The sequence below is a fragment of the Pungitius pungitius genome, chromosome 1 (genome assembly GCF_949316345.1).
Source record: "Pungitius pungitius chromosome 1, fPunPun2.1, whole genome shotgun sequence".
Lineage (NCBI taxonomy): Eukaryota > Metazoa > Chordata > Actinopteri > Perciformes > Gasterosteidae > Pungitius > Pungitius pungitius.
The window spans coordinates 4614950-4627196 of NC_084900.1; the positions used below are offsets into that span (position 1 = coordinate 4614950).

Consider the following 12247-nt stretch of genomic DNA (forward strand, 5'->3'; position numbering starts at 1 on the left):
GTGGGGCTTAAACCTGAATACACAAAGAGACATCTCACACACGTCATCGCTTCACACAGTGATGAGATACCATCTTTAAAAGAGACCCAACAAACGGTCGACAGAATTTACTTAAATGAAATGGTCTTGACGCTTCAGTGTGTTTGTAGGTGTTAATGTACTGCAGGTGTTAATGCACTGCTGGATTAATTGGCAGCAGTCTTCCTCGCCATTGCTGATGCATTCAAGTTTCTCGTCATCATCATTTTCCTCATAATTTCACCGCATGACGTCTCTGAATATGGTTACCTTTGAATACGTGAAAGAGAGAGAGGGGAGGGGGGGGGGTAAAAATTGCATTGGATTTGACAACCAGAAAAGCCATATTTCACACGGCGCGTTGGACAATGTGTTTTTCTTCCCCCGGCTCCTAGACACGCACGCACAAATATAGGGGAAGAACTGACGTAGAAAGAATGACTTTTTATTTTATTCATTTATTTAAAAGACGCAGAACGAAGGGAGCGAAGGTCGCTGTGCAGACGGTGCTTGCTGAAGATTCTAATCCAAAGCCTCCGGCGATCTCTGCATGAACTACATTTTTGGTCTGCAAACAAATTAGCTTTCCCCCCCCCCTCTCTCTCTCTCTCTTCCATCTTACTCTCCCTCCAGTGAAAATAAGGGAAATTCAGGTGAAAAAAAAAATCTATTTGTTCATTTAACTCCCCCCCCCCCCCTTGCTTCTTTTCTCTATTCCAAACTCAATTTTCTCTCAGGGCGCGCCTGCTCGGGTGTTTCTTTTCTTTGCGACGGTCCTGCCAGCAATTCATTAGGCAGCCGTCGTTTAATTTGAATCATTAGAAAACCATGTTTCCTAAAGGAGTATGGCACTTGACTAAATCTGATCCAGACAAAGTACTTTTTTTTTTTTTTTTCTCCTTCCGACCACACACAAGCTGTTATATCTGTTAACACGCACCTCACACCAAACAAGCGTTTGGGAAGGAATGTGTTGTTTGTTTGTTTGGGTGAAAACAAACAAACAAAAAGCAAAAAAATAATTATAAAACATGCTTTAATATCTTAGCATATTTTCAAGTGTTATTACACTTATAGAGAGCAGTTCCCCTTCTGGGCCCCGATTTTAATTATACAACAAATGTTTGACTATCCAAGGGAAAATTTCCATGAATATTTATGTCAATTTATTTGTTGAGTGTTGATTGTAATTACATGGAAACATGATTTATTGCCAAGATTGCTGGGCTAGCCAGCCAGCCGGAGACAAGAATGGGTGGATATACTGTATATTCATGTAAAAAAAATGTAAATGTACGTATGAAATGCAAGTATTCACAGAGGCACACTGAGCCAAAGGAGGCCCTTTTCGTTTCACCCGCTGGCTTGTGGCAAATTTCATTATCGAACGGACAATCTTTCACGGGTTTGTGCCTGGCAGAAATTCGGAGGTGCTAACAGTAAGTGTCTCTGGAAATAACAAAGAGGCTCGCCTTCCGACAGTCACCCGTATGCACTCGCAGAGATTGTCCCTTATATCCGCGTGCACGTGAAAGCTGTCACTTCATTTGTCACTCATTTTCCAAAGATAGACATACGTTCATGCATGTCAAATATCCGCCGGCTCGACGAGAGCTCGATGTGATGTTTTTGGCATCCGCCGCTGAGATAAAAAAATGATCAAAAAGCGGGGAAATAGATGTACAAAATAAAGACGCCACTGCCGAACCGCTGATAGCAGATTTCATTTCATCAGCTGAAACAATCTGGGGGGGGGGGGAGGAAAAAGTGGAAGGCAACGGAGGGAGGAAGAGAAAACGCTTGAGTAATGGGCCCTCCTCCCTGTTTTATATTCTCGTGATGGACCAAAGAGACGAGGAGGATGTTGGCAGGAAAGGGAAAAACCGCCGAGACAAGTGATGAAGTTCGGCAAAGGGCTGGAGGAGAAGAATCAGCCCGGACTCTGTTTGTGACTAATTAATGAATGGCGTCGGCCATTTGTTACGCCATTTATTCCGGTAAACGACCGAGCCGGCTTGTTCATTCCCAGTCTCACGCTCGTTCTCCCTCTTTCATCCCCCCTCTATCCGCCGTTACATCCATGGGAGGGAAATAAACAGACTGAGACGGTGAGCAAGAGAGAAAGCTTTCGCTTTAACGACTTGCTCAGGCCGCCGCTTAACTCAGGCCACTGTTCGATAATGAGCGAGCTACGCTCATCGTCAGCAGGAACCCACAGCTCGTCCAGCACCAGTAGGAACCCCCCCCCCCCCCCGAGCTGGACGCTCGTCCGCCTTGTCGTCTTTTTAGTGGCCAAAATAAACGAATGAATGAGGAGGGCTGCGTTCCTGCTTCCTTCGCCGTATTTAAGTTGCGGGTTCAGCGAGTTGCCGTGTTGTTTTGGTTCCCCGAGCTTTTGAAAGGCTTCCTTTGCAAAGCCCCTTCTGTTACAATGTCTTGCCATTGATAGTTTAAAGGCTGTGAGAAAGGCATGAACTGGTTTGTTTGCGAGAAGAAAAAAAGCCTTTGTCTGCTTTTGTGATCCCAGCAGATTCAGTAGTTGGTCTTCTATTTAGGGGTCAGGCAAAGGACATGAAAGCAAGCTTGGAGATTCACCCTGTTTTCAAAATCTAGCCAGAACCCTTCCACGACTCCTCCAGGCATCTCCAATTAAAGCATTACCCTTACCCTTTTTTCTCCCCCCCCCCCTACTTACTCCTCTAAAACCCTGACTCAAAATTCCTTTTTACGAAACACATTGGATCCAACTCCCTATCCGTCCTCAAAACAATCAAAGCAAAGCAGTCCCTTTTATAGTGACCCCCGGCCGTTTGGTTCTCTCTTGTAGCCGTTTCGCCGAGTGACCTTCTCGGTGGTGAGCCAGCCCCAGGACCCTCACCAGCAGGGATCGCTGCAGAGCTGCTACGACAGCGGCCTGGACGAGTCGGAGACGCCCAGCAGCAAGAGTTCGTCGGGCCCCCGGCTGGGCGCCCTCCCCCTGCCCGAGGACAGCTACGAGAGGACAACGCCGGATGGCAGTGTCGGTGAGGCAGAGCACATGGAAAATGGTAGGGGCAAACACTAAAGGAGATTAAGATTAAGCGTTAAGATACAGGGAAACATACACATACTGGGTAGAGCATCCACGCACAGTAGCACGCCCAAAGGTAGACAGTCTCAGACACACATAAAAACACCTGAGATTTTGGCCTTTTTTTACAAATTCATTACCAAGTAGAACAATTTTTTCAGTTTCGAGTGATTTCTGGATAGTTCTGTAGAGGATCGGGGGGGCCAGATCGTGACATAGAAGCCGCCGCAACCTTTCATCGAAAAAGCAAAAGACCTTCCAACGAATTTACATCATGTGAAGACGGAGGGTTTCGGGATTTATGATAAAACCTGTGGTTCTGTTTCAGAAGACAGCAGGCTTATTCAATCAAAGGCGCCACACGAGGGAATACATGTAGCAGACATACTCTGTTAGATCAACACCTTCCAGGCCGTCTTTACTCTCTACTTTCAGTCTGCGGCTCTTTTCTCCGCAATTCTCGCCGAATGCGGTCCGTCATCTTGATTTCAACCCGACTGGGGATAGATTTGGTTCGAGATCGCTTAGAGACGTAGTAAAGGAGGAGTAGCAGTGGGGGGTTAATGCCCCACTTGAATTGTTTTGAAGCCGTTCAGATTTTCAATGAGTGCTGCTCCCTTATGTAGGACTTTCTTTTTTTGGGGAGGGGGGGGGGGGGTCTGGAGCACATGTTCAGGAGGTTGTAATGTGAAAAGACTGCAGTCTAGAGAGAGAGTGGGAGTAGTGGCCAAAAAAAGAGAACCCATTGTAAAGGCAGTCCCTGACTACAGTGTGCTGCATAACGTCCTCACAGCCACCCTGAACTAGTTCTCTACCAAGACCAACACATGTGTGTATCTGGGTGTGCAATGAGAGCTGGGGGTAATGGTCCCATTCATAGTGTAGGAGTCTGGGGCGATGCTTAACAAGGAGGAGCTGTCTTGAGAGCGCTAAGCCTAAGTGCAGAGGCTTCCCCACTGCAGCTTAGGATAAGGATATTCAAATGGCGTGCACCCTTTTCTGTTTTTTTTTTTTTTTTTTTTTGATGGATTTATTTTAGAGATGATGTCTTAACTTATCTCAGATCGGCGCGGTCAATGTGGCGTTCCACTGTATCCATCAGGTAGAGCCCGGATAAACCTTTGGATAGGGTTAAATGTCTAGTTAGCGGTTTGCAATGACCCCTAAGATAGCAGATAGGAAGTAAGGCGCAGATGCTGATCAAACGGGCAGTTGCAAAGGTGCCCATGGGGAGCCTTCTGAAATTTTCGCCTCAGTGCAGATTAAAAAGGATTTAAACCACTTTAATATGAGCTGATAGGGCTACCTTGAGGATACTTAAAATCTCCCTTTTCAGACAATAGGCGTCCATTTACTGGCCAAATTAGACCCAATAAAAAGACTCATTTCAATTTGGTCTCCTTTTAAAAGTAATAGGACTGGTACAGCCGACAGCACAAATCCAAGTTAGATGAGAAGTGCGGTCAGCCTGTCAATCAAATCCACCTTGAGATAAGAAAAGCTTCAATTTTGGAGGAAAGTGATCATTGAATAACCCCAAATTAGACCATGTATCGCAAGATATAAGCCAATGTGATATTTTGTACAATTACCTCATCGACCAAACATATTTCATCCCCATCAATATTGGTTTCAACTCAATGCACATATTTCATTAATTCTTAATATTATTATTGTTCTATTGCAAGGTAGACTGGAGTTTTAGAGGAGATGTGTTTGGGGAACAGAATCAAGGTCAATTGAATGAATCAGTCTCCACCCAAGTGAAACTATCTTCAGTCGGATCGGCTTCAATGTGTTTTTGTGTAGGAGAGTGTGTGGCTGTGGAAATGCAGTAGTACAATGTACATCAATGTGACCCCTTGCATCTCTCCTACGGCTTACATTAGTAGCCCGGCCCTGGGACGCCAGCCGTTCAGCCTCGTGGTTTTCGGGGGGGGGGCTCTTAATTGGTCTTGATCCCGTCTTTCAATCCGGGAGAAGAGGCAGCTTCGTGCTTCCTGTTCGAGTGTCCTCGAGGAACACCCTGAGACCCCGCTTGCTCAATTCAGTTAGGTCACTGTGGCTAAATACCTAAGTGTAAAGTGAATGCAATCATCTAAGGTCAGGGCAAACATTGGCAAAGTGCTTCACCCTCTTGAGGGACGCTAACTACTGTCATTAGCGCTCCCCCCCTTGAAGTGTAGCCAGAAGACAAGCACACACACACACACACACACACAAGACAACAACAGCGCTACTTTATGAGAGACCTTAGCCCTTTTAGGAGGGAAAACAAGTGTTAGCAGATGGCTTTGCCGTGGCCCCCCCCCCCCCAGCGTTGGTGTGAGCGTCATTAGCGACAGGTAATCGTAAGCGTTTATGTGCGTAATGCGGCGGAAGGTCTTGGCGAGACGGTTTTTATTTTTCATTTTTCTCCCGCGGTGGGCCAGATTAAGCAAAGAGGGGAAGGTATCAGAGTTACCGACTCACCCTGCGTGACGGCCCTTTGCTTTGTTACTTGGTCTCGACCACTTTCTCTGGATTTCCGTGTGTATCTCGCGCTTTGCTGTTGATCGCAGAACGCGCCGGAGCAATCGCCCTTCACTGCAGCTGCTCGTCATCAGAACCACACACACACACACACACACACACACACACACACACGCGAGTGCACGCACGCCAACGGCGACAACTGCACCTTACTAACACGAAGCCAACACACACACACACTCGCACGCACACAGTCTTTTCCTGACCTCGACCTCACGCTCTTCAGCCTTTTCCAACACGCATAGGCGTGTCGAGGGACCGTGTTTGCCTTTCCTCGTCTCCTCCGTCAAGGTCAGGTTTTGAACTGGATTGTTTCATATTGGTTGACGTCTTCCCATGTGGACTCCGAGCAGGGGGGGGGGGGGGGGGGGGTTGCCGGGGTCAACGTAGGAAACATTTTCGACCCGGACGCCGCTACAAAAATCGATCATGCAAGTCTTCTCGACAGACGTTGTTTCCGCAGGTTGAGAGACAGTAAAACAGTATTTATTTTACCGTAAATCATATCGCTGCACGTGTCTCCCAGCTGTGGCGCTTGGTGCATTTCACGAAGTCTTGATTTTTTTGTTGCACAGCTGGGCCGCTCACTTATTCATTAGCTGGTGCTCATCAGATATTCATAAACGCTGAGTGTTTGGAGTCAAACACCCGATTAGGCCGTTACGCATGTGAAAGAGCCCCTCCAGATGTACGCCGTTATCGCCGGGGTCAAAGACTCGCGCTCCATTATTGATCTCCACATCGCCAGTGGCGGGGCGGTGGATTTTTCAATTTTTTTTTTTTTAACACCGTGTTAGTTCGACCTCGGCTCAAAATAGCATCCGTCCACGGTGCCCTTTCATCATGAGTCAGGTGTCTGAGGCGTGCAAAGGGTTTTCTTACGAAAACCTCCCTGCGAATTTGCACAGCTGCCGGGCGCTGAAGATGTAATAATTGTTCAGAACATCAGCGCGGCTTTACGGTTGGCTCTGCTTGTTGCGTTAGGTCACGCTGCAAAGGAATTTATGCAATACTAGGAATACTATTTGATCCACTGCAGTATCCTAGGGGGGAAAGCTTTCCTCAAAAGAACTTCATTAATACCGCGGGGGCTACTGGTGTCTCGTGACGCTCACCGAGGGGTTATACAGTTTACCCAACTTTTTATTTACCAATCCATCGCCGAGTGCATCTCTGCCTGTTCTCATCTACGCCGGCTGCTAAGACGGATGAACGGGGGCAAATTTATCGTTGCCTCCGAGAGAGTAATAGCACGTCCTACCGGCGGCTAACGTTAGCATGCCTCCCACGTCTCTGTGCTTTGGCTGCCAGACAGCCAGCACACACACACACAGCTCTATCTCTCTCCTGCCTCTCCCAGCAGAGAAATCTTGGGCTACTACCACCGTCGGATTACAAACATCATCATTTGGTGTCGGCTGGCCGGCCCGACGGAGTACAGGACGGACGTCAGCGAGCTAGCCTGTGCTCACACAGGCAGACCGAGTGGTCTTTTGCACAAAGAGATGAACACACACAGACGGCAACTACAATTCAGCCACACACACACACACACAAACACAGACACCTCATTCAGTGCAGCATCGTTTTCCAGTGCTGAAGCACCTCTCTGGATCACTTCATTGTTGTTGTTATTTCCAAAGCTTCGCCTGCTGGAATGCTGCTTAGCTCGGTTAATAATGTGCATGTGTGTATGTGTGTGTGTGTGTGTGTGGGGGTGTCTGTTTGTGTGTATGTTCATTAGGCAAGCCCAATTGTAGGGCCAGATGGCAAAGCGAATTTGTTTAATTAAAACCATTCATATTTCAAGAGCCGAGCGGCAGCAGCACTGGACTTTGGTCTGATTTCCCAAAACTTGATGGAGGGATGCAAGACTGAATGTCTGTGTGTGTGTGTGTGTGTGTGTGTGTGTGTGTGTGTGCTGCGTGCCCATCAGCACCCTGTGCAAAGCGGTAGTAGTGATGAATCCCCTCAGCGGAAGGCGTCCACGCTTTCAACACACCAATGTTTCCCCCCCCCCGAAACGCCCTCCCCAAGGTCATGATTCCATGTGTGCACGAGTTTAAAAAACAAAACAACAACAACAATCAAACATTAATTAGGAAATTAAAATCGGGGCGGAAATGAGAGAAATAATAATGCGGCAGTCAGGTGCACTTGGCGGCGGGGTTTGTGCCGACTGTTTGCCTTGCAGTCCTCCGGCGTGTGCCTCTCATTCACTTCCATCTGTTCCCTTACCCCCACGCCCCTTTTATTTATTTTTATTTATTTTTTCTTGCGCGCGCTATCCTCGGGCAAGCCGACAGCAGCACGGGAGATAGAAAGAACAAGAGGACCTGGCGAGATGCCGCCAGAGAGAGAGAGAGAGAAAAGCAAGTGAGGGGAAAGCGCGGCAACGCAGGGTAAACAAGTAGCACGTTGCTCAGGAGCCCAGAGACGGATCGAACCGGTGGAAAGTTGGAGAGAGACCAGCAGATAGAGAGGAAATGATTTGAAGAAAAACACAAACGTGGTTGAGGAGGGTGGGGAAGGGGAGGGGGGGGGGGGGGTTGACAGAGAGATGATTGATCACAGCTCAGCCAGAGCAGGCAGGTATTCAAATCACACCCCGGGGTGTCCCCCATCCGTGGTCCTGTCTTCTTCCTCCTCCTCCTCCTCCGTCTCTCCACGTGGGCGCATATGGACCGCGAAGCCCACCCAGTAGCACGCCGCCACACACCGCCCCCGCGAGGAAATATCCGCTCTCCACATGTATAGTATAGTACACCTTTTTTCAACCGCGGGATGCTGCGAGTGGAGCATCCATGGCCACCAAAGGCAGTTTGCTCTCTCTCTCTCTCTCTCTCTCTCTCTCTCTCACACACACAGACACGGGCGGAACGCTTGTCGGCATTGTCACGCAACAGCAGCGCCGCGCGGGCCGAGGCCCATGCGTCAGCCTCCCAGGGAAGACGCGCCACCATTTTCCCGTCAAAGCCGTTTTTGTCTTTTATGGGGAGTTTTTTTTGTTGTTTTTTTTTTGTTTTTACGAGCCAGACGCACGGTGGATGAGTCAACGCTTCCCACGGGTGGAGATGCTAGTGGGGGAGGGATGGGGTGGGGGGGGGGGGAAGCCAAAGAGCAAGACGTGAAGACTGCAGGGACACGACCGCATTTTCAATGAGGGCCTACGGTCACACGGGGTGCAGCGAGGCGGCGACTGGCAATTTGGCGGCTCTCCAAATGGCACGGGGCATTTGTTGTGTTCGGGAATAAAAATCACTTTTCTCCGACAGCTGTTCATTTTGAATGCACCTTTCTATTTTTTTTTCTTCTTCTTCTTCTATCCTCCCTTCCCCGTCCCCACACACATCCACTCTCGTTGGCGGGGGGGGGGGGGGGGGGTGGGGCTACGCGTGTCAGGTGTAGCGTTTGGTGGGGGCGGGTCTTTTGATCAAGACAATTAAACACCTCCGAGGCACTCAGACGACGCCTCCCGCCCCTTTTTCCCCCCCCCCCCTTTCCAGGCACTCTGTCTTCTGCTTGTTTCCCGTCCCTCCTCTCTACCTCCCGCCCCCCCTCTCCCGAACCCCTCTCTTCTTTCTCTCTTAACTTTCCTCCCCTTCTGTCCAGACAACCGGTTTAGGATTCAGAGCAATGACCAGGCTCGCGCGAGGTGAACAGGTGGCGCCCGGAAAGAACACCCGGGACACGGAGGGTGCGAGAGAGCCCGCTGACGCTTATTCATTCGTTTTTTTTGGGGGGGGGGGTTAATGGGAATTTCCGATCATTGAATCACTGCGTGAGAAGTGTGCATATGGACGCGCATATGCAACAGCGTACCGACTTCACACCAGCACCGACGCTGAGAAAAGACATTTTTTTTTTTGCACTTAAGGGAATTTGTTAATTTGTTAAGGAGGGACAAACAAACACATTCAGGTGTTCACACATTCTGCAGGTGCCGCTCATGCATTCATTCATGGGTTTTGCCAAACAAACTGTACTTTTTTTTTGTGCCAAGGCCGACACTCACTACCCCCCCCCGCCCCCCCAGCTCGTATCGCACAGTTGAGGCGAATACACGTACTCGTGCGTATTAACTCTGCTGGAACACGTTCCTTCCACCTATCTGAAGAGAGTAGAAAAAAGAATCCGCGCGGATTAGGAAACGCGGCGCCTTTGTTTGGTCGGGGAACTTTTACGAGGAACAAACACTAAAAGGCCAACGTGTTTTTTGTTTGCAGAAATCCAACGAGAACCAGATGCAACCTGCTTCCAAGCCAAAATACACAAACAGGACTTAACCCTTGTCCCAATCCGATACCTCGCGCCATCCTCTTCTGACGCCCGCACCTTTGCCCCCCCCCCCCCCCCCCCCCCCCCGCCCCCCCCCCAAACACACGTCCGGACATGTGAAAAACAATGCAAAAACGCCGACAAACTTTATGTATTTGTCTACTTTCGTTCCAACCCGCCCCGGCTACACCCACGTGGGCCTATTTGCAGAACAGCTTGCTGCGCCACATCTCCGGCGAGGGTGGCTGCGAACTGGCGTTCCTTCTGGGAAGGGATTTTTGTCGGGGAACTCCTCTCTCTGCCAGCAGCGTCGGCTGCCTCCGCTAATTGATACCAATTAGGTTGTATCGTTTTTTTTTTTTTGTTGGGGAGTTTGACATCGTGTTTGTCTTTCATCGGGAGCGGTTTTGATGATGACTCGAAGACACGGCTAAACGCCGCGCGACTGTCAAAACGCGGACCCAAAAAATGCTCGCTTTTTTTCGCCGCAGGCATCAACCCGGGAAAGCAAAACGGCGCCTTCGGGATGCGAGGGGACGGTCTCGGTGGGTTTTTCTAGGGGCCCTTGGGCGGTGCCCCGCACGGCAGCTGTGTGACACAACAGGGTCGTCCTCACTGTCCACGCTATTCATTGGCTTGTGTAGCAATGGGGGGGGGGGGGGGGGGTAATAGCATTTGTTACTGTAACACTTGCACTCTTTAGGCCTGTGTATTGTGAAGCACGTGGGGTGAAGCATGTTCAGTTATTCATCATACAATTCATTACAGACACACTGAGCTATGAATCGTTTTTAACTGTTAAATTAATAAGTTGCAGGTGCTTCATTTAGCACATGTAGGGACAATTGGATTTTCAGCCTCTTATGAATCCTACGAAGGGTTAAATCGTGGCGTGGATCAATACTGAGTAGCGAGTGTGTGCTTCCCAGCATGCATGTGCATACACACCCGGCTCCATTATACATGCATGCTGGGAAGCAGAGGTGCATCACACTCTCAGTGGAGCAACAAGACTGCCCGGCCCACCAGAACTTATTTTTACTCCCCCTCCATCATCTCCTCCGCTTATGCCCCCTTCGCTCCCTCGCCTTTTAAAAATAGATGAAAGCATGCAACAATGTAAGAAGGGGGCCATCCTCACGATCTCTCTCTCTCCTCTCCCTCACTCTTGCCATTCCTCTCTTGGAGGACTAATGTGTCTCATGTGGAGGAAGGGGTTTGGGAGGAGGGAGGAGCGGGGGAGTTTAAGATGAAAAGCTAACACAGCGCCACAGAAGGTTGCTCGCCCCGGGCCCCTGGCCCTCTGGCAGAGGCCCCGTGTTGGAGGTGGGACACGCTGCGACCCCTGACACCCCCCCCCCCCGAGATGGGTTTCATAAGATCCCCAGAACATATCTTTCCAAACAAAGGGACGCACACAGAAAGCTTTGACACACACGCGCACACAAAAAAAAAAACCCTTTTTATACAGCTGTATGCATGCTTGCACACAATCCACCTGGAGGGACAATATCCCCCTGAGTCCCTCCAGCTCAGGAATTTCATTATTGCGTCCGTCCTTATTTCCTTTCAGCGGGTTTCTTTTTTTCTTTTTTTTGTTGCCTCGGCACCGCGCTCACAGACACAATTACTCAGGGTTATATATGCATTAGTGTTTTTTTTCCCAAACAACCTAGTTCTCTCTGAAAATTTAAAGAGAACAGAGTTTTGTCTGAGGCGGTGACTTCCTGCCAGTGGACTCTTCACCCAGGCTTGTCATTTTAGTCCATCGGACCGGTTCCCCTGGCAACTGTCGAGTTGAAAAGACGCACATAATGGTCGGCGTTAGCCCCGTGCGTTTTCACAAAGGGCCGAGAGATGAAGACAAACATTTGCATTCGTGGTGTGTGTGTGTGTGTGTGTGTGTCATAAATACTTCCAACATGTCCGTCTAGCTTCCGAACTATCGGCCCTCTTTTCCCTATCTTGCAAGGGTTTGACGTTGAAACGACATCAGCGGCAGAACAGATCAGGGAAAAGTCTCTTTCCCTCCCCCCGTGCCCTTGTCATTTTCGAGGCACCTGGACGCAAATCGAAGGTGTGGATTCTTTTGTATTTGTTTGTTTTCTTCACCTCGAGGTCGCGTGAACGAGGAGCAGAAAGTCGATCCCGCTGCTTTTCAGGCCCGTCAAAAGGCCGCAATCACCTCTCACCAAGCTGCTGCTGCTGCTGCGGCTCGTTTGTGAAGCGCTAAGCTTCCTGTGAGGGATGAGGAACGCCCCAAAAAAAGGGGGGCTTGTCAAAAATCCTCCGGGGGGGGGCAAAAGAAAAGAGGCCAAAAACACACGTCGGCGGGACGCAATCAGCGGG

General features: G+C 49.4%; 1 protein-coding gene across 1 annotated transcript in view; it reads left to right on the forward strand.

The window, feature by feature from the left end:
• The window catches only part of pcdh7b (protocadherin 7b), a 206049-nt gene that overhangs the window by 170126 nt on the left and 23676 nt on the right, over positions 1-12247 (forward strand). Inside the window, exon 2 of the mRNA XM_062566319.1 lies at positions 2846-3041. Within this exon, the coding sequence (XP_062422303.1) occupies positions 2846-3041 (196 nt within the window). The remainder of the gene's footprint in view (positions 1-2845; positions 3042-12247) is intronic.